At 38.7% G+C, this 23,777-nt stretch overlaps 1 protein-coding gene across 2 annotated transcripts in view; it reads right to left on the reverse strand.

Moving 5' to 3' along the window:
* USP53 (ubiquitin specific peptidase 53) overlaps nucleotides 1–23,777 on the reverse strand; it is a 61,251-nt gene that overhangs the window by 14,649 nt on the left and 22,825 nt on the right. The window contains exons 5-14 of one of the 2 annotated variants that reach the window (XM_058666907.1): nucleotides 21,955–22,068; nucleotides 21,792–21,874; nucleotides 18,670–18,775; nucleotides 16,289–16,435; nucleotides 15,381–15,530; nucleotides 10,705–10,867; nucleotides 9,771–9,923; nucleotides 8,416–8,562; nucleotides 6,397–7,132; nucleotides 4,334–4,410 (exon numbers count right to left, since the gene is read on the reverse strand). In XM_058666907.1, coding sequence (XP_058522890.1) covers nucleotides 4,334–4,410; nucleotides 6,397–7,132; nucleotides 8,416–8,562; nucleotides 9,771–9,923; nucleotides 10,705–10,867; nucleotides 15,381–15,530; nucleotides 16,289–16,435; nucleotides 18,670–18,775; nucleotides 21,792–21,874; nucleotides 21,955–22,068 — 1,876 coding nt within the window. The remainder of the gene's footprint in view (nucleotides 1–4,333; nucleotides 4,411–6,396; nucleotides 7,133–8,415; nucleotides 8,563–9,770; nucleotides 9,924–10,704; nucleotides 10,868–15,380; nucleotides 15,531–16,288; nucleotides 16,436–18,669; nucleotides 18,776–21,791; nucleotides 21,875–21,954; nucleotides 22,069–23,777) is intronic. The other variant, XM_058666908.1, reaches the window with a different exon arrangement.

The raw sequence follows: 23,777 nt of genomic DNA on the forward strand, positions 1-23,777 counted from the left end.
AAATAGTTAAAAAAAATGTTCTAGATATGAGAAAAAAAATGTCTTTGGTATTTTGAGATTGCAATAAGTTTGTAAATTGCTTTAAGTACGATGGGTATTTTGGCGATATTAATACTTTCAATATATAGGAATTGGATTTTAACAGGTAATTTTGTACTATGAATGTTTACTGTTAGTACCAGGTGTGAAATATGGCTTTTTGTTATTGTTATACTTTTATTTTCAAAAGATTAATTTTTCTGGCCAAAAGTCTTAATTATTTTAGAGGTAATCTGTGACTACTTTGCCATGTGTGTGTTCCTGCGTGTTCCATGAGGAAGATACTCTGACTCTGTAGCTGAAACATGCTTATGCTTTATTGTACAAGAAGTCTTATGTTTTTAAAGCAAATAAAGGTGTTTAAAAAAATAAAAATAATTTAAATGAGCAATAAAAGAGCAATAATATCATATGCAGTCACGTTGTTGTATAGAAAAAAAAAATACATCACATGACAAGCTTTCAGTTTGGGAAAAAGACTCATATATCACTTTCTCAAATCTTCTCAGTCCTGGACTAGGGGATGGAAACACGTCCCCCACACAGCAGGAGATGAACAAAGATTGTCAGGGAAAACTGGTTTAGAAAACCAAGGCAGATTTACAAAATAAAGAATAACATTAAAATAGTGACATGTATGTAGTTCAGTTAAAACTGAGTTACGCAAAACCACAAGGAAAATTTTATTTTAAAAACAAAGTAGCAAATGTTGGCAAATTTATGAGCAGTGGAAATCTTGTGCATGACTGGCAGAAATGTAAACACAGCTGCCATGAAGAGCAGTATGACAGTTCCTCAGTAACTAAACCCAGGATCCAACAAGTGTGTATCTGAATATGTACTCAAAAGAACTGAAGGCAGAAATGCAAATACAGTGTCAAACCAATATTCACAGCTATGCACAACAGTTAAACAGGCGTAACGACTCAGATGTCCATCAGTGGATGAATGGATAAGTAAGATGTAATACATCATATAATGAAACATGAGTATTATTTCAAAAAGGAATAAAAATTTGATATGCTACAATGTTGGCAAGCCTTGTACTAAGAGAAATAAGTCAGAAAACAAAAGCACAAATTTGGTCTGATTCCTCCTGCACAGGCTACCTAGAATTGTCAAATTCAGAGAAAAGTGAGTATTAAAGTGGTGGCCAGGGGCTGAGGATAGAGGAAAATGTAGAGACGCTGATTAGGGGCAAATGGTTTGAGAGGACACCAAAGGTCCAGAGACGGATGGCAGCCACTATTGGACAACACTGTAAACACAACATCAACAACTTCTTGCTACCATTGTTCTTGACCTCCCTCCCGTCCCCCGAAATCTTCCAAGGGAGTTCTCCCAAAAGCAATCCTGAATTCTATATATATTTCAACATTTCAGTTGCTTCTCTACTGCCTTATGCTAACAAAACATCATAAACCACTACAGTTTTATTTTTTCCAAAGCAAACTTTTCCATAAGTTGTTGTCGATTTTTCTGTTTTCTGTGACTCTGCCTCTGGAAGGCATTTGGGAAATGTGTCAGATTCACAGAAACAAGGAGCAGGAGAGACGGGGTCGGGGGGGGGGTCTTCATCTGCTGGTTGATCCCCTAAATGGTTACAATAACTAGGGCTGAGACAGGCCAAGCCAAGAGCTAGTCACTACACCTGGGTCACCCAAGTATGTGCAGCGAGTCAAGTACCTGGACTCTCATCCACTGGCTCCCAGGCACACCTGCAGGTAGATGGAACGGAAGCAGAAAAGCCAGGTCTCGCACTGGCACTCCACTACAGGAGACAAGCATCCAAACGATGGCTTAACCCCTGCACCATAACATCCTCCTCCTATTTGTTCTTACTCCTGTGGCAGGCACAATATGTAAATGTACTCACTAAACTGTACATTTAAAAAACAAATCATAAACCTTATGATATCCTTGGCCATGATAAAAAAAAAAAAACCAATTTTTAAATACACTGCAGCACACACTGAGGCAAATGCAGAAAGTCGATGCAAAGCTCACAGAGCAATGTACTCTGGCCATCAGACTCCCTGTGACCTCGTGTTTTCATAACCATCAGGAAGCAAGCATCATTTTGAAAAGAGTACTGAACTTGCAGCTATTGTTCCACCTCATGGGCTTCTGCTGTGATTTCTGGCCAAACCTTTACTGTTTCCTGTAATACTTGGTTACCAGACTTTTATCAGATCTTTTAAACAGGCGAGACATTTTAATATGGGAAAGGAAAGTTATTTCCTTAATATAAATGTTTCCTTCTGATATTATAACATTTGATAAAAACAAAATAACTTAACAATTAATCATATTCAGACAATATCCACCAACCTCTTAAGATGAAAAAGACTAAAAGACTTTAAAATGTGTTATTTGTGGTGATTTCTTCTTACAGAAAAATTATATACCTCTTTTCCTTCCAAATTTTAAAAACCTGAACACTCTGTCTTTGTAATATCAGTATTTCCTTTGTTCATCACCTTCCTTGACTTCTCTTCATCTAGATCCTTCAGCTATCACCCTACAGTAGCACTCCTGAACCCTGCATGCCTTCAAATATTTGTCCTGGTTTCTGGTTGGCTCTGAGTTGTTAACAAACCACCTATAACGCCATATCACTACAAACTTAAAATTGAACTTTTTCAGAAAGCTTTTCTTCATGCTTCTCTTTGTACCTAATTCCTGTAGTAGTTATTACAGCTGTTTACACATATCCTTCTAGGCACCCACAAAACTGTGCTTTCAAGCATCCCTGCAAGTAGACCTGGCTGTAGACTGACTGGCTTTGGCCAGGAGATGAGTACAAGAGCATGCATCGCCTCTAGCTGGAAACTTGAAGGATTCGCAGATGACTCCCCATGCGGTATCTTCCTTCACCTATCCCTACTTCACATCCCCCTCCCAGCCCACCAGCTCCAGGGCCCTGGCTGCTACACCGAAGACTCCATGCTGACTCCCACTGCACATGCATTATGAGCAAGAAACAAATGGTGTGAATGGCTTGAGTTTTGAAAGTTAGACAAAACAGACTAATCTATAGAATCCAGTTTCTAAACCATGAGCTCATGGCCTTTTTTCTTGGTAGATATAGAAATATGACTTCTTTTAAGTAAAAAAGTATCAAGAATGATCATACACAAGACCGAGACTCCTGCTCAAATAACTACTTATGTATAAGTATCACTACTAGTATCAAAAGGCATGTGCTCAAGGACCCCAGTATAGAAACTGAAAGTGGAGACTGCTTAGGGGGAGCCAAGGGGAGGGAATAATTCCAGGATCTCATCTCATCATGGGGCCAGCACTATGACGCAGCACATAAGGCTACCACCAGTGACGCTGGCATCCCACATGGACACTGGTTTGAACCTAGCTGCTCCACTCTGATCAAGCTTCCTACTAACGGCCCAGGAAAATCACTGGAAGGCCAAACACCTGTGCCCCCATGTCTACACAGCAGACCTGGCTGAAACTCCTGGCTCCTGGTTGTGGCCTGGCTCAGTCCCAGTTGCTGCAGCCATCTAGGGAATGAACTAGTGGATGTTAAGATTTCTCTGTCTCTCCTCCTCTGACTCTGCAACTGACTTTCAAATTAATAAATAACTTAAAAAATCATCATAAGGAGAAAGCAAGTATTTTAGTATTATAACACTCTAACATCAAAAGCATACGCAAAATCATAATCAGAAAGGCTGCAAAGGGCCTGGCATTGCAGTAGCACAGTGGGTTGAGCCACCAGCTGTATTGCTAAAATCAAACAGGATGCTGAATCAAGTCCTGACTATTCCATTTCTGGTCCAGCTCCCTGCTATTATACCTGGGAAGGCAATGGAAAATGATTCCAGTGCTTGGGGCCCTGCCACCCACATGAGAAACCCAGATGCAGTTCAGGCTCCTGATTTCTATGTAGTCCATTCCCCAACCATTGTGGCCATTTTGAGAGTAAACCAGCATATAAGACCTCTCCCTGTGCTTCCTACTAACTTTGCCTTCCAAATAAATAAGACAATAATTTTAAAAGACTGCAAACTTGAAAAGCAGTATTTAGGTAATCAAATAAAAATGAGATCAAATGCTTTGAGAAAAATACAGCATGCACGAAAAGAACTATTCATTGCCTTCTTTCTACTGCATTATTAAAATATGCTATAACACTAAGTTAAACAATTTGTTCCTGGATATCTCAAAATTACATTTAAGTAATTTCTATAGCCATACAGGATTCCCTCTTAGAATTTCCAAAACAGCAAACAATAAATTACTGCTAATTATTATGTTTAAGTAAAATGTTTACCTTCTAAGTGGCTTTTACTCTGATGGGAGTTACAGTTCAGGTGTTCTGAATTTGAGCTGCTCATCTTACTCTGATCACTGGAAAACAAAACATAAAACACATGTTATAAGGGATTACCTTAATTTATTTTAAGAGAAAGAATATTTTCCAGACACTTTAAACTTTTATTCACTATACTAAATATTTATTATATTTCACATGCTGTCCTAGGGGTTTAATGTACATAATTCAATTTCTACCTCACAAGGCTCATAACTACCTATGGTCCTCATTTTACATTGGGAGAGTAAGGCTTTAAAAGTCTAATTAATTTGGGGATGGCGCTTTGGCTCAACTGGTTAATCTTTTACTTCCAAGCGCTAACATCCCATAGCGGCACCAATTCCTGTCCGGGCACTCCACACTCCATACAGCTTCATGTTTGCGGCCTGGGAAAACATCAGAGGATGGCCTAAAGTGCTGAGACTGCACACCCACATGGGAGACATGAAAGAAGCTCCTGACCCTGGCTGCGGATCAACTCAGGTCTGGCCTTTGCGGCCATTTCGGGAATGAACCAGAGGACAGACCTTTCTCTGTCTCCTTCTCTCTATAAATCTCTTTCCAATAAAAACAAAAAATCTCTTTTTCAAAAGTCTTAATTAATTTGCCTGATAATTTAACTTCAAGTCTATCTGGTAATGGTTACTAAGTACTTATTTTTCTACTACTCTAGGCTAATTTTTGCAAGAAGCATGATGAAGCTACCCTGCAAAGTATAAAGGGTTTCCTTAAGTCTTCGTTGAAACAATTGTTTTAATAAAACATGGACAGTTGATTTTTTAAAAATCTAGCTTCTTAATAATTAATGTGGTCAAATCCAGCTAATATTAAGTTAAGATGTTTTAGAAGGATTATAAGTAGAAAAAGCAATCAGAGTGACTTAAAAATACCAGGCTTTAAGCTGTGGGCAAGTTTTGGAATTAGGCAGAGAACGGGCAGAAGTGCCACTTGGGATGTCTGCATCTCTTATTTCTGGGTTTGACTCCCATGTTCACTTCTAATCCAGCTTCCTGTTAATATCCACCCTGGATGGTGGCAGATGACTGCCTGAGTACTCGGGTTTTTGCCACTTACAAGGAAGCCCCAGGCTCCTTTCTGAAAGCATTTGAAGCAGTATGTTAGTAGATGTAATCAAGTGTACATTCTCGCTCTCTATCTTTCAAATAAATAAAAGTAATTAAATGCTTTATGAAATAATGACACAGGGTATATCACTGTGGTATACCAGCTGGAGTTACTATCCACCAGACCAATATCCCATATGGGTGCTATTCTGAGTCTTAGATATTCTATTTCCGATGCAGCTCACTGCTGGTGCACCTGGGAAAGCGGTGGAGGACAGCCCAAGTCTTTGGGACCCTGCACCCACATAGGAGACAGCAAAGAAGTTCCTGGCTTCCTGACTTCAGCCTGGCCTACTCCCAGCCACTGTGGCCTTCTGAAGAATGAAGCAGAGGGCAGAAGAACATTTCTGTTTTCTCCATCTCTGTCTGTAATTCTAAATAAATAAGTCAAATTTTAAAAAATTAAAAATTATACAGACAAGTGCGAATGTACTGCTAACAGTAATATAGTAAGTGTACATAAATACATAACTAATTAACTTTTAAACAGAAAATTTGTTGCTTGTCAAAATTTTTTTTGTATCGTTAAAGGGAAAAGCATAGCCCCAGTTTAGAGTTGCAAATGTCAGAACAGTACCAGACAGACTGAAAACTTCAACTTAGTGACTGGGATACAATCTGTTTAAGTGTGTGCTCTAAAACTGGCAGTAAAAATCCATAATTCACCATGATAGTACATTTGAGCTTTGCTAAAAACAACTTGTTATTTCTGGAATCAGGAAATAACTGCTAAAATGGATAGTTTCAATAATTTCAATGTTAAAAATTAAAATCTGAGAAATCATATAAAAGTACTGCTTCTGTTATAGTCAACTGAGGCCAAACTCTGAAAATCACTGCAAATAATTAACAAAAAACAATGATAGCAGGAACATCATTCACCAGTTAGTGTGTTACCTGAAGGTTACTGTTTCTTTAACACCACCGCTCTCTATTGTGGTACCATTTCCGTCAACGACAGGTGAGTCCAAGTTCATGGATCCATTACTGATGTGGTCACTGCTCTCATACCCAGACTCAGCCCTTTGCACCTGCCAAGCGTCGCCGTGAACTTTACTCTCGGGGAGGCCTCGGTTTTTCTCCATTCCTTTTCCATTTGATTCAAGGGAACTTCTGCTTCCGATTTCCTGCTTCATTTCATCTTCATAAATGGTCATTAAGCCTCTCTGTTTTGGATTCTCCTTTGGCCAATTATTAAAATTCTGTTCTTTGCTACATTTAGGCTTGTTACTGATATTTGATTTATGTCTTGGACTGTGCTGCTTTTTTTCACTTTCACTGAAAATGCTGTCCACATTTAACGTTTCTCTCATAGGTTTCCAACCGCGGTTCCGGTTCTTACTGCTGCTGTTACAGCTGCTTCCTTTATCCCTGGAATCCTGGCTGCTGTCTGTCTCATAGCCAGTGCCGCTGTCACTCTTCGCTTTGCCAGCCACTTTCTCTCCTGCAGCAGGAATCTGGGATTTGCTTGAACTTCCCTGTGCAGAGGATCGACCCTGATGCGCAACCCGCTCCTGCTTATAGGGTCCTTTTCCTTGACTCTGATACAGGTGTGGATTCCCAATCTGTCGAAAGCCATTTGGGGTAGGGGGAGACCCGGCTTTGAAATGGGACAGATCCTCATCAACCAAATCTGAAAAAACAAGGCATGACAATAATTCACTAACAAAAGAATAACTCCCCAGAGCCACTTCGTTCATCACAAGCCCAACACCTTATTTGAGAAAAAAAGGGTAACAGCCACATACTCTGATATTCAGAAACGCTTCCTCAGCTAATGAAAGGCACTTAATAAAATAAACACTTTTTAAAATGATCTGTAAGGCAGATAACTTAAGTGGTTTTTTGAGAAAAGCACTCTATCTCACATGTACAAGTCACAGAAATATTTGTCTCCAAATATATTGGCCAAGACTTAAACGTGTGTTAGGCCAACTGCCGCTGCTTAACTGAATGAAGCAGTCTTTCAGGCAACTGAGCCACTTCACGTCTGTCAAAATTATAAATAAACAAGTCCTGGCCCAGCACTTGCTCCAAAAGGATTTTATGCCATGGCTTTATCTAAAAAAAAAATACACAAAGGTGACATAAAGGGACTTCCCTGCAGTAAAAATCTTCAGTCTTTAAGAGTTACTCAAATGATGCTATGCGTAAGAAAAAAAGAACATCAACCCACAAAAAGGAAGATAAGCTTACAACAACTCAGGAAGTGGTACCTGAGACCACAGCAAGGTGAGGTATTTCAGGGAAAGAAGCCTTTCACTTAAGCATATAGCCCTCCCTGTTACTTGAATATGCCACATCAGTGAAGAACATTGTCAAATGCAAGATTAAAGAAAAAAAAAAAGATCAAAACGGGACCCAGGGCAATACCCTAGTCGGTAAATTCTCAACATGCAGGCACCATGATCTCATATGGGTACTGGTTTGTGTCCCAGATGATTCGCTCCACTTCCCATCCAGTTCCCTGCTTGTGGCCTAGGAAAGCAGTGGAGGGTGACGCAAAGCTTTGGGATTCTGAACCCATGTGGGAGACTCAGAAGAAGCTCCTGACTCCTGGTTTCAGAGCACCGCAGCTCTGGCCATGGTAGGCCGCTTAGGGAGTGATTACCAGCAGACAGAAGATCTTTCTGTCTCTCCTTCTTTCTATAAATCTGCCTTTCCAATAATAAGTAAATGTTAAACACACATACACAAACATACATTCACACCCCAATCCAGACTTAAATAAAAATCAAGAAAACTGAATTTTTAGGTTTGATTTATGTGTAATAAAGAATTCATACTAACAAATAAATAGATACATACAATATGCAAACACATAGGAATTATACTGAAGTTTTAGCATTCATTCAATTTTAAGATACAAATGTTAGTAGCCTCTCTTTAAACGAACACCACAAGCTCTTCCCTTACCTTTATGTCGGCCTACATCTCTTCTTTGCCCCTTCTCTAAGTCTCTCCTTTGAGAGGAAAGTGCATTTTTCTGTTCAATGGCTTTCAGGGCACATTCTCTGGAAATGTCTTTCATCTTTTCCCTTTGATCATTGTGAGTTAACTTTACTGCAAAAGAAATTTTCACAGTGTTACAAATCATTTCTTGAAATATCCAACAAGAATAAAAATTGAGCTATACAAAAATGCTAATATTTTCCTTACATGAAACACAACACAGACTGAAATACACAATGAACTCATTTTTATGCTTAGCTAAAACCTCAGTATCATTTTTTTTTCTGGTGTTGCATTGTTGTCTTGTAAAACTTCCTCCATGGCAATTAAAGCAAATGTAAGAGAGGAAAACAAATGACTTGCCACTTGAATAACAAGAGCTGCACATGACTGATGGTTATTTCCCAAGCACTGCTCTAAATATACTCCTATTTAGTTCCCTGAGGTACCTACAACTGAGGCAAGCAAAAACTAGAAACTTGCCCACATTCCCATACCTTGTAAGCATAGAACCGGAAATATGATCCCAAGATCTCTAGTCCAATGCTTGCGTTCTCCACTACATGCACACTACCTCTGGGTTTATGTGGCATTTTCAAAAACCAAAAATTGCCTTAATCTTTAAGCATCAACAATTCACGAGAGACAAAAGATACAGTCTTAAGATTCTTTAAAAGCCTGTATTGTGAATCTTTGTTGAAACATTCACTTTAATGGTCTGATACAACTTCATTAATACATTTAAAAGCTATCAACAAAGTCACCCTGGACATTTATACATATAAGAGTTTTATGTATTTCTAAACTGTAACTATACACAGTATGGTACTCTGACGCCTCACTGTGGACTCAAGTCACAGAACCAGGATTGTGAAAACTATATTCATGAGCTAAAACCAGAACTGACTAAAAATAAGGCTAACTATAAACATTAACTCCAGGAACTGAGCCACTGTTACATTCATCCATAACTAGTAGATTTTAGAATATAAGTCAAATTATTACCATTTGCTTTCTCCAAAATTAACTGTCTTAACTCCCTGAAGGAAGGGACATGTCAGAGCCTTCTTCAATTGTAGACTGCCTCCAACCCAGCACATCTCTGACGGTATGGAGAAACTCAAACCTTCTGCTATCAACATGGTCTGAGGGACGACGGTTCTCAGAGAAATGCATCAAAGGACCACATTCTATAATCTACATTTTCTCTTCCTGACTAAGACAGCCAACAATTCTAAGAACTACAGACTCAGTAAGTAATGAAACGAAGTGGCTGACATGCCCAGGAACAAGCAACAAATGACCATATAAACACCTACCTGGCCCTCTCCCTCCACTTGTCTGAATGTGGTTTCGAGTAAACAATGAAATATGATCAGTTTGAAATTTCTGGTTTTCTCTCTGTTTTACCTGATCACCAAATTCATTTTCTCTTGAATTATCAGGCTTATAAAATGTAGGCTTTTCATGTCCTTCAAAAAAAAAAAAGTACAAGTGTGTCATTGTCTTCCTTCCTACCAAGAAAAGAATGCCTGAGTTATCTTTTCAGATATTTTTAAGACTATCCACATAATTGCTTAAAACTCAGATAGATAACACTGTCTAAGGATTTCTACATGCTTTATAATGAATCCCCAAATGGTCTAGCTGCTTTGGCTTACTGAACTGGTTTCTAGAGCTTATTTTTTCTTATTTACTTGAAAGGAAGAACGACAGGTTAGGGACAGGAGGGGGAGAGAGAAGGAGATAAATAAATCCACTGGTGTAGTCCCTAAAACACTGGCAACAGCCAAGACTGAGTATGGCCAAAGTCAAGAACTCCAACATCCACATACGTGACAGAAATTTAACACTTGAACCATCACCTGTTGCATGCCGAGCGCAAACTGGAAGAAAAGCAGAACTAGAAATGGTGATTTAATCTCAGGTACTGTGATATGGGATGCACAGATCACAAGATGCAGCTACACTCTGCATCTCTCCCTACTGAATCATTTTAAATTTCACTATTCATCGACAGGGTTACCAGATAAGCAGCCCCTTCTGTTATGTAAGCCTGACAGTGCATGACTTCTGATAAGGTTCCCTTCTAAACATACATAATAAAAAGTACCACAATCTTTCCACATTCTACTGCTCTGAAACTTGGTTGTGAAATTATCCTAATTATTCACTTTATATTCAATATATTAGTATTCCTAGCTCATTATGAGAATGGAAAAACACTAAAAACAGTTGTTTTAAAAGACATACCCATATTTTCTGCACCAGATTTGTAATGTGACCAGTTGACCACCTGCCTAAGTGCATCTTCTGTAGAAACTGCTGTGCCTTCTGGGTTTGCATAAAACAAAAGCAGCGGCTGAAAGTGGCAACGAATGCACTTGGAGACCACATCTTTCCATTTAGCTCCAACCTTTTTTAAAACAACGAACAAGAAAAGCAAAATAACACTTCTTAAACAGTGTGTCAACAAGACACACTGAATTTATTTGCAATTGAAAAACTTTTAAAGATACTTAAATGCTAACAGTTCAACTCCCCATCCTATTACATAATTAACTTTATTTAGTAAAACAAAACAACAACAAAAAAAAAGCTTGTAAGCAGTATTTTTTAAAAAAACAATGGGTAGAAATCACAGAATTCTTAGATTCTCCATATACACAGCTGATTGATTTTCACAGTTATTTCAAGGTAATTCAGAAAAGAGTATCAGTAAGTTATTTCAGTAAGTTCTGAAACAGGACAGTTGCATAAAAATAATTTTAAATCACAAAACTTGACTCTGAATGGATTAAGTTAAAAATTTTTTAAACTCATGGAAGAAAACAAAAGAGAAAATGTTTACACTTTGGGGAAGGTAAAGATTTGTTTAGATAGGATATAAAACAAATCATAGAAGAATAAAATTTATAGTGACTTCAATCAAAATCAACTAATGATTTCAGTTCTTAGAAAGACATCACAAAAAATTTTAAATAAGCAACATCAATCTAATAAAGGACTGGTGGAGAATAAAGGATTTCTACAATTCATTAACAAGATGATAATCCAGTCTGAAAAGCTGACAAAACATTTGAACAGTTACTTGACCAAAAAGATGTTACAATTTCCAATCAGCAAGGAAAAAATGCTGAAAAAAATGAACAGTATAAGAGAAACACAAATTAAAATCACAATGCAACAACATGATGCATCCACTTAGAAAGGCCAGAATTTAAGACTGCCAACACAGTGTGGCTTGGAGTGTGGAATGACACTTTTGGTACGCTGCCAACAGCAATATAAGCTAGGGAAATCCATTTGGCAGTTTCTTGTACAATTTACCACACTATCCAGAAATTTCATTTCTGGGCAGGGGAAAAAACATTTTCACACAAAGACTGGTCATTCTTCAACAGGTAAATGGATAAGTTATTGCAGTCATGAAAAGAAACAAGATGAAAATGAAGCATTGCTGCAGACAACACAAATGAATCTCAAAGACAGTATGCTAAGGGAAGGAAGCCAGACACAGCAGAACATTCAATACAAGTCCATTTACATAAAACTGAAGATTTTATACAAAGCTAATCTATAGTGAAATCAGCAATTTCCTGGGCCCAGAATCCAATAACGAGACTGACAGCAAAAAGAGAGCTTCTCTGGAGTCATAACATTCTACATACTAATTATATAGTAATTACAGGGAGAAGACATCCCCATTTTGACAAGGGGAAGCTCACAAAAGAAAAGCAGAGAACATGCATTCCCAAAGGAGCTGGAGAGAAGTTTGCAGTGGAAATTCCACAGATAGCAGGGAGACAGTGTAGAGAAGCATGGGCAGGGTAATCACACAGCAGTGAGCGAGGACACCACCAGTGATGGCCCCTGACGGGCTGGAGGAGCCACCAGCTCCAGAGAGCGAGATGGGAGCAGAGCACAGCAGCCAGTGTCACTAGCAATACTGCCTGATGCAGTCTTGCAGACCACACTGCACTCAGATGCCTCTGGGGCCAAAGTAGGGGCTAGGGTGGGGAAAAAAACGTTTCTTTCCTCTCACTCAGCCCTGGGAGCTCCCTGAAGTAGAGTTATAGTGGCTTTAGCATGCACCTGTGTGTGCACACGCACCTGCAGCTAGAGCATTACAGGGATAATTTTGTAGTCCTCATCAACTTTGAGTTGGGCTAGAAGCTTGGCAGGAGCTGCACACCCACTTAAGACTGTAAGGTATACACAGCCATCCCCTCAACACACACACACACACACACAACTACTACCACAAGTGGCAATGTTCAAACTGCCAGGATAGAGCACCCACAGGTAGTTGGGGCTGGCAATGCATCTGCTCTCTCCGTGGGTGGGGCAGGGCTGGAAAGCTCAGGAGATTCCTAACATACTATGATTCTGAGGGTCACACATGCTATGACCATGGGAAGTCTGAGACTGAACAATAGGACGTGTTGTGTATTGTGCATCTCTGGACAATCAAAATATTTTACGTCAGAAGCTAAAAGATCCCTGATTGCTTGAAATGGATCACTGCAGGGTTCTGGGTTCTGACTGAGGACTATACAGATCCTTTGTATGGTTCATGTGCCAGTGTGGGAGGGGACTGTATCCAACGAGAGCTTACCCTGGACACAGAACACTTTGAATGAGAGGAGGTGAGGCTGTGATTATACTAGCAGATATGATCATACCTTCCCCTCAGCTAACAATAGAGAAGCTCTATCATGCTCAACTTGGGTGTCACCCTGGACTCTTAACCCACAGTTGAACCTTGACCAGAGCACCCTGACCCCACCCACACCTCTGGATATCCACTGAAGAAGCAGTCACTCTACTAAGCCATAAAGGCATAGTTGAAAGATAAAAACCATCAAGACATAAAAGCAACAAGTACCTAAAAATAAATGCAGAAATACAGGAAACATGAACAAGAAGGTAATGACTCCTCACAAGGAATACAACAGCACTTCATTATTAGAATGTAAGATTACCATTAGATGAAGAGATGGAAGTGTCTAAAAATATAAGGACAAAATGATCACCAGATTACTTAAACACACAGAGACTAATGAGGTAAATCTGTACAATATGAATGAAAAATTTTGCTGACAGATTCAGATATTGAAGAGAAATCAAATTGAAATACTAGAGATGAAGATTAAATGTACGAAATAAATAATACAGTGCAAAGTCTCAAAAGACTTGGGGAGGCAAAAGAAAGCCTAAGGTAGAAGATAAGCCCTTGGAAATTGACAGAAAAAAAGATGAGGACAAAGACAAAGCAGAACAGAAGGAGGAAGAAGAAGAAGAAAGAAAAAAGAGGAACTTAGAAAAACTGAAATAGTGTTTGAGATTTATAGGATACTCTCATGTAACCAAACATATATTTTTAGTATCTCCTAAAAGATGTGGAAAGAAAGAATGAATTAGAAAACTTAGTAAAACAGTACCAGAAACCTTCTATAATATGGAGACATCCAAGTTAAGAAGCACACAGAACTTGTAACAGGTTTGATCATAGAAGGCATTCACCATGATATATTACATTCAAACTTCCAGCAGCGAAACACAAAGATTCTAACATGTGCACAAGAGGAACACCAGATTACCTCTAGAGATTCCCAGTTAGACTAAGAGCTGATTTCGCATCACAAAGACAATAAGCTAGGAAAGATGAAAACACAGAAATCAAGTCATAAAAAACCTGCCAATCCAGAATATTGCATCCAGCAAAGCTCTCGTTTATAAAGTCCTTCCAAATTAAGCAGAAACTGAAAGATTTATTACCACCTATCCAGCCTTATACATGATACTTAAGGATTAGCTACACAGACAAACAGAATGACAACCTTCATAATGAAAGAATGGGAAAGTAGAAAACCTAATAAAAGCACAAAGAAAAACCAAAGTGCACAATAGGAATATATATGGGAAAACAGTAGAATCAAGTCATTACATATCAATAATAATCTTGAGTGTAAATGGCCCAAATTCTCCAATTAAAATATAAAAGCTGGCTGAATGGATTAAAAAACAAGACCCAACTATTTGCTACCCACAAGAAACACCTCACTAACAATGATAAACACAAACTAAGAGAAAGGATGGAAAGATATTCCATGTTAACAGAAAGCAAAATTATGAGCAAATGCAGCCATCCTAATATCAAACAAAATATATTTTAACACAAAAGCTAATAAAAGAGACAAAGAAGGCCATTACATAATGACTAAGAGATCAATTCAGCAAGATGTGACTATATTAAATGTATATACATGAAAAGCCAGGGCACTGCCTATTTAAAACAAATTTCAACAAATCTAAAGGGAAACAGACTCTAACACAATAATAATGGGGAACTTCAATATCCCACTTTCATCAAGGGACAAATCAAACAGATAGAAAATCAACAAATATATCAAAGCCAGTGTACACAAAGGACTAAATGGACCTAACTGGTATCTACAAAACATTTCATCACGTAGTTGCAGAATACACATTCTGCATCAGCACATGGAACTTATTCTAGAATACACTATACATGAGGCCATAAAACAAACCTCAGAACATTCAAAAAAATTTAAATACTTACATGGAACCCTTTTCTAACCACGAGAGAATGAAGCTGGAAATGAACAACTAAAGAAACTTTGATTATATGCAGCTATATGGAGACTGTATAATACAAACCTGAATTAACAGGAGGTCACAGAAGAAATCACAGAGCTGGCCCATGTACACTAGTATTTATTATCAATCTCTTATTCCAAAATGAACAACTTCAAGTTAGCCTCAAAATAAGTCAAATTTCAATATTAAGGATACTTGAACTCTATTGTGTTATCATGAATTACTGCACATGACTATGTGTTTTATATTATTAAGTCATTTATTCAAAAAAGCAAAAACTCCAGTTATTATCAAGTCCCACATACCTCTTTTACATTGGCATCATCAAAAAACACCCATTTAGAACTCTTCGTATGAAAAGCAAAGGCACAATAATGTCGGCTGGTGTAGCAGATCATACCAACCAGGTGAAGTTCACTGTTTTTGGCATTTTCATCAGTTACCCTATAAAAAAGCTGTTCAAAAAATTAACAAGTACATTGAATATTATAGCTTTAATACATGATGAACTTTAAGAATCACGTGTTTGGCTCATTATGAAAAACAAAAAAAAATTCTCACGTATCCTGCCCAATCCAGTATCATGGTCATACCATTGAAAGCAGTCCTGATCACCGCTCTGCTAGAACTGCTACCTTCAATTAGTTCATAGAAACTTTAATCCAATGACATAAGTGTACTACACATCAGCTCAGTGACACAACATTTCCAATAACATGACTGACACTGACACAAACTTCAAATATGAGATAAATTTCTGATAACTTGTGACTGAGTACATTATCTGAACATGTATCATATAATCTAAAATTTTAGTGGTAACATAAGCCAATTCAAAATCTATGCAGAAATAATAATCATAAAAAAGATCAGCGCTGCCGATAAATTTTAACTCTTAAATAGTTCTAGACTAACACGTATTTCCAAAATCATGATCCTGTAGAGATAACCATATCATCATCATCATGATAAAGAAGAAAGAACAGGTAGGGTTAGTTGACACTGTAGCTGAAAGCCATTCCCAGTCTACGCAGAACAGGCATTCCACTCAGCTAGATTTGATTAAACATCTAGGAGTGCATCTGAATGTTATCTTTCCTTTAGAAAGAAAATTTAGCTCTGAAAGCACAAAACTAACTGTATCATAGCATGCAAAACTGTTTTACAAAAACATAAAATTAAAGGGGGAAAAGAATTTAAAAAGTTCAGATACCCCAGGAAGATAAAGATGTGTTGTCAGATTCCGAACAACATCTTCAGTCAAGTCTGAATGCTCAGAATCCCAGACTAATCCAATTGTAACAATCTCTGGACAATTCATTAAAACACGACGAATTTTTATTTTTTGGCCACAGTTGCTCTAATGAAAAAAAAAAAAAAACAGAAAAGACAAGTTCTGAAATGATCAAAACAGAAACACCATGGGCAGTTGTTACAGTTTATATTAAACTGTAATAATCTTAACATTTACCTGAAATTTATTTCCCCAACATGCTGTTAATTGACTTCCAATCTGCTATTTGTCTTAATTATTAAAAATTAAGTTTTCTAAATACATTAATAGATTCCTGCCTAACTATGAAGCAAAAATGCAACTTAAAGCAGAAATAAACCACTGAAGTCGTAAACATTAGATGGAAAAATAATTTATTATTTTTATTTTCTCTAAAGATTTATCTTTATTGAAAAGTCAGAAAGATCTTCTACCCTCTGGTTCACTCTCCAAGCCACAATGGCCAGAGGTTAGCTGATCTGCAGGAGCCTCCTCTGGGTCTCCCATGCGGGTGCAGGGTCCCAAGGCTTCGGGCCATCCTCTACTGCTTTCCCAGGCCACAAGCAGGGAGCTGGAAGGGAAATGGAGCAGCTGGGATACTAACTGGTGCCCATATGGGAGCCGAGCACAGGCCGGGCAAGGACTCTACCACACTGAACCCTTACTTTCATTAAAAAAAAAAAAAAAGAAAAGAAGAAGAAATTTGGGCAAGCATTGTACAATGGGCAAGGGCTGCAATGCTGGTATCCAATATGAGAGCACCATTACTAGTCCCGGCTGCTGTGCTGCCAATTAGGCTTCCTGCTAATGCTCCCAGAAAAGCAGATGTGTTTGGAGACCTGACACCCACACGCAAGATGCAGATGGAGACTCTGGATCCTGGATCCAGCCTTGCCCAGCCATTGCCTTTGTGACCATTTGGAAAATAGAATAGCAGATGGATGATCCACTCCCCACTCCCTTCTCTCTGTGTGTGTATGTGTATTTGTGTGTGTGTGTGTGTGTGCAACTACAACTTTCAAATAAATAAATCTGTTTTAAAAAGTTAACTCCTCAGGTGGGCCCAGTAGGGAAATAATGGGCACTTCCCTCTTGGATTACCACTCCCACTGGAAAGCAAGAAAATCAGGACTGGGGCAGGGGTAGCTAAACAGAAAGGCACCAACCAGCATGTGTGTGGGGTAGATAGTGGGACCGGCTGGGTGGAACTAGGCTTCAATGCCCACATGTACGAGAACTGAATGGGATGTGGAACAGACTGGACCAGTACGCTGTACATACTGGCAAGCATGGGAACCAGGGCAGGGGGCTGGCCTAAGGGGGGTATTGTGGGTCACTCCAACTAGGCTGCAGCTCCCACTGGTTTGCATGAGGGCCAAGTGTGTGCCAGACAGGATCAGGCTGGACTCCAACACCCATTAGCACGTGTGAAAGTCAGGGCTGGAGGCAAGGCAGAACTGACCCAGCAATTGCAACCACCAGCGTGTGCATAAGCTAACTGAGGCAACAGATTGTGCCAGACCTTCAACTGGCATGCATACACAAGAATCAAGTCTGGGATCACCTCAGAGGAAGTTTCCTTGGGGATCCATCCAACTGAACTGCTGATCTCAGAACCCCAACCATGAAGAGAAGTGCAAGTTCCATGGTCTGACCATGGAGTGCATATGTCAAAGCTGAGCCTCCTCAGAGGCTCAGATGGAACAGTGGACAGTATATCCAGGTGCACATGGAAGATATGGCAGCCCATTGGAAACTGTAGACGACACCTGGTACCACAACAGAGGACAGAGGACAGAACAAATCTACCCCAGCCATGTGTTGGCAGTGACAATGTGGGCAAACGGAGACTCTAAGGTGGACTATGTCAACCAGTGGATTCTGCAGCAATTTCATCATGCTTGGAATGGCGAGACTGGCAGTAATTCAGAACTGTGGAACTATCAAAACCACTTGAGCAGTACCCTCAGAGAATGCCCCACATCAGGAACTCTGGGATGGGTGGGAGGCTGGGTGGGGCTTCTCCCTTTGTCTCCCCTCTTATCCCAGATACAGAAAAAGAGAGAGAGAGAGAGAGAGAGAGAGAGAGAGAGAGAGAGAGAGAGAGAGAATGAGAATGAATATGGAAATAATAGTCTTACCCACTTTCCTGTAGCCCTTGACCCTTTGTGCCCTAATCAACTATGTAAAGATGATCAAAATAATAATAATTGTAAAAAGTTAACTCCCCATATAGAATTAATATAATTATGATCATCTCTGAATGCCTACTTTCAAACTACAAAAACAGAAGCACCCAGCCATTCTTCAATTATACTTACAGGACATTTCCTATAGTCATCTGTTGTATTTGCTGCTTGCAGCAATTCTGCAAACATTTCAGGTTTAAAGCGTTCATTTCTTTCCATCATTCTTTCAACTTCATTGCTGCAAAAAAAGTAGCTCCAAATGTAGCCTATGAACTTAACAGATATAATAATAAAGTCCACAAAAAACAGTAAGCAGCTAATGCAGGTATATCCTCTGTCTAAACATGACTGTGCCTGAGAAAGTAACCACAAATTAATTTTCATACAATATTTTCATATATTTTTTAAAACTGGAAGTTGTATAATCAAAACAATCAGGCCAAGTATAGAATAAAATAACACTAAATTATGCAAGGGGCCTTGAAGAGCTTATGACTATTAAAGGAGTAAGTTTGAAAATGCAAAAAAAGTACAAAAAAATTTAAAACTTATTCTATCTTTCATAATGAAAACTTTTCATAAAGTGTTTTTTAAAGATACATTTTTTTTTTTTTTGGAAACTCAGATTTACAGAGAGAAAGGGAGACAAAGATCTGCCATCCACTTGTTCACACCCCAAGCAACTGCAATGGCCGGAGTTGAGCTGATCTTAAGCCAGGAGTCCGGAGCTTCTTCTGGATCTCCCACGCAGGCATATCGTCCCTAAGCACTGGGATGTTCTCTGCTGCTTTCCCAGGCCAAGCAGGGAGCTAGAAGGGAAATGGAACATCTGGGATACAAACCAGCACCCATGTGGGATCTCTGTACATGCCAGGCGAAGACTTTAGCCACTAGCCTACCATGCCAGGTTCCCATAAAATTTTTTGAATACTGCTCATATGTAGAGGTTTCAAAATTTTTTCCACAAAATAAGTTCACCTTTTGAGGCTGGTGCCATGGTGTGCTAGGCTAAGCCCCCTCCAGTGATTTCATCACCCCATGTGGGCACCAGTTGAATCCTGGTGGCTCCATTTTCAAGCCTGCTCCATTCTGGTAGCCCAGGAAGGCAGCAGAAGAGGACCTGAGTCCTAGGGCTCCAACACCCACATGGGAGACCCAAAGGAAGTTCCTGGCTCCCAAGCCCAGTTGCAGCCACTGTGACCATTGAGGGAAGTAAATCAGTAGATGAATGATCTCTCTCTCTCTCTCTCTCTCTCTCTCTCTCGCTCACTCGCTCCCCCGCTCCCCGTTCTGTCTGTAGCTGAGTTTCAACAGCAACGACAAAAAAATGCATGAATCTTCAGAAAATAAGTTCTTTTAATTCTCCACGAGCTTTCAAATTTCCCCTTGCACTTTTGCTTGAAACTACTAGAATTGGACATGACACTATCTAGAGGATATCCTAAGGTAGGTATTTCTTTTGTTCTATTTCTGAAGTAGGAACTTCAGTTTAAACAAAACTGCAGATAAAGTGTGCGCTCTGGCCCAAAGTTCTCTAAACAAAGTAACCCTTTTCAAGCCCAGAGGAGGCCCTTCACTGATTCACTGAAATCACAGCCAAATCATTTCCCAAGACATGAAGCTTTTGTTCCTATAACGAATGCTAATTGTGTAGTAGGGCCTAGGAAGGCCTTTTAATACACTACAGGGTAATTGCTAGTTTTCATTCCGCCACCGCAAAAGTCTCATTTTCACACTAGGTACTATCTTGAAACAACTTTGTAAATACTTCTGAAGTGGAATGTAAGGTAAGGTGAAACTCCTACTGGTTTCCAGTTCAGATGCTCCGGTTCTACTTAGCAGAAATATGTCTGTTCTAGAGCTAGAGTAAATTAAACCAGCTCAATGGCTTAAGCTACAAGTATTTGATAAGTAGAAGCACCCTTCTAAAACACTTCACAAGCATAACAGAGAGCACTTAATCTGATAAGCTCCCTCACGTTGCACATAATGGTGTTACAAAACCGACAGCATTACTGTGTGTTAACCAGACAAACTTTGAGTTCTGACAAATCTAGGTGTCAATCTTAATTCTTCCACTTACAAGATTAATGTTATTAAAATTATTTAGCAGATCTAACAAACCTACAAAATATTGCTTTTAATAAGAAGGAAGATAAGAGTTTACATAAAGCCCAGAACACAGTAAGCATGGAATAACTGATATTGAATAATTATTACTAACAGAAGTCATACTTATATAAAAACATTATATAATTTTATATATTTATACCCTCAAACACCTCCTGAAAGTGTTCAAATAATGTGTGTGTATGTGTATATATATATATGTATATGTATGTATGTATATATATATATATATATATATATATATATATATATATATATATAAATAAATATTTAAGGTCCAAGGACTGTCTTTAGATGCTTAATTAGCCAATGTTTTTGGACAGCAAGGTAATAAGAGAAAGGGAGGACAAACAGGAAACCACAGAAAATTTAATTTCAGGTAAATGTTGAGTTCTCAAATACAACAATCTAAGATGGGGGTATATTCACATCTTTGTTTTCTGCTTACCCTAGAACTCAACACAATAAAAGTACAGTAAAGTGACAGGAAATACAAACACTACCAAGGGAATATTTTAACAAAAATGGAGAAAAAACCAAGCTCTGTTAAAACTTGATATAAACAGAAACAACTTTTGACTCATATTTTGTAAATTTCACTTTGTGACACATACATGTTGAGCATCTATAATCCTAAATCCAAAATAACCCAAAATATGACACTTTTTGAGGACTGACATGAAACTGTAAGTGGAAAATCCCACATGACCTCATGTGACATGTCTTACAGTCCAGGCACACTAAAGACATTGTGTAACTATTACCTTCAGACTATTTGTATAATATGTACATGAAGCAGAGATCACGTTCGTGTTTGGACTTCAGTCCCCTTCTCATCCCCAAGATACATCATTCTGTGTATGTAAGCATTCCAAAACAATAATAATTTAAAAAATGCCTGAAATATTTTGGACCTCAGTGTTTTAGATTAGGGATACTCAACCTATGTCAGACTAAGCTAAAAAATAGCAGCAAAGAAGGACATCCTGTGGTACTGCTAGTGGCAGCATATCTATTAGACTCTATCAAAGGGAAAAGTTATGTACGTTGTGCTTTTATAGGCTATTCAATATGTGCACAGGTGTCACCAATATCTTTGTAAATAGTCTTGAGTAGGTTCTTACCATAGGGCTGTTGTAGAAATGTACCGCACAAATTCTGTAAAAGGTAGAGGGTCAGATGATGCTCCACAGCTACGACACACACACTACAGGTAGAAACACACGTTTAATCTATCGGTCATAAAATACAAGCGTAACAGCCAATAAGATACTGAGGTCACCTCACCTGCTCATACAGAGTCATGGCGAACTTCTGATGGGTGATACAGGACTTGGAGGTGCACATGTCTGCGTCCCTGCTTGGCACGATGTGGAAATGAATCCTCTCCAGTATGTTTTCCTAATTGAAAAATTAAAATGAAAAATGAGTGTTGACCTTAGAAGAAACACTTTAAAAAAAACTTCAAAAAATAAAAAAAACTCTTTTAAATGTAAGATCTCTTTTAACAGTAAACGTAGAAATGCCACATATACTATTAGTTTTCCAACTTCCTTCTCTAGTCAATACTTTAAAGGTAGCTCAATTATTTACTTTTCGTAAAAGTGCTATCTTAGAAATTGCTAAAAGAAATTAAATATATAACTAGCATTTTTTAAAAGATTTATTCATTTTATTACAGCCAGATATACACAGAGGAGGAGAGACAGAGAGGAAGATCTTCTGTCCAATGATTCACTCCCCAAGTGAGCCGCAACGGGCCGGTGCACGCCAATCCGATGCCGGGAACCTGGAACCTCTTCCTGGTCTCCCACGCAGGTGCAGTGTCCCAATGCATTGGGCCGTCCTCAACTGCTTTCCCAGGCCACAAGCAGGGAGCTGGATGGGAAGTGGAGCTGCCGGGATTAGAACCGGCGCCCATATGGGATCCCGGAGCTTTCAAGGCGAGGACTTTAGCCGCTAGGCCACGCCGCCGGGCCCTATAACTAGCATTTTTATAACATTTTAAATGCTTTCCAAATCAACTAACAGTGGCTGCAACCTAGAATATTAGAAAACAGTGTCCTATAATTTCAGCATCCGTGTATTAAGAAACACCAAACAGCTATTTTTAAATCCTAGTTAAATTATTTAGACAGCCATACAACTTACACCAAAATTTCAATGATAAACACTCAGAAGCCACAATAATACCACACTACGTTTTGTAGGTGTTTTGTCCTTTAAATTTCATGTATCAGGACCTTTTTGCCTATGTGGTGGTTGGCAGGGAGTCAGTGCACAATCTTCAAGAGGTGGAGCCTAAGGACTCCTAAGGCCAACAAGATACAAGCCCAAAGAAAGGATTAGGATATTTTTCAGGGCTCAGTGGTCAGCTATAAGAGGCGCAGCCTGTTCCCTGCCCTCAACATGACCATCTCTCAGCTTCCTGTTTGGCAATGTGATTTCCTCCTCCTCCATACATCCCTGCCATCTGCCACAAGGTAACACAGCAAAGGGCCTTTCACCCAGAGCTGCATCATGCTCTTGAAACTTTTGGCTGCCAAAACTCTGAGCTCAGCAAACCTCTTTTCTTTATAAAGTTAGCTTGCCTGGGGTAATTTCATCATAGTAATGAAATATAAAACAATAAACAAGATAATGCAGGTAATGTGCTTTGCAACAAATTTCATATGAAAGTACAGATTTGTAGTACAAAAAAATAAGAGGGATTTATTTAACACAATACTCCCTCTTTCTACTAAAGCCGATTAACCAATAGATTTTAACATAACCTTCCTCTCTCCCTAGGACATTTAAAACCATTCAGTGACGTAAGCTTGGTTTCCTAGATATTTCATGAATTACCACTATTATATATTTGTAAATTTCACTAATGCCAAAATAAAACTATATTGTACAAAATACAGTCATGTTTTAAGTACTCAATTATAAACAGAAAAATATTAGAAACTTATTTTGTTATTATGTGTGCTAGTACTGACACATTTTGTAATCAATACAAAAGAGCACATGGCCATGTGCTAGTGAAAGTGCTTTCCTTCTGTCCAAAAACCAGGAAGATGCTAATTAAGGAAAAAAGTATTTAGACACTTAGCCATCACATCAGA

The sequence above is a fragment of the Ochotona princeps genome, chromosome 7, assembly GCF_030435755.1.
Source record: "Ochotona princeps isolate mOchPri1 chromosome 7, mOchPri1.hap1, whole genome shotgun sequence".
NCBI classification, from domain to species: Eukaryota; Metazoa; Chordata; class Mammalia; order Lagomorpha; family Ochotonidae; genus Ochotona; species Ochotona princeps.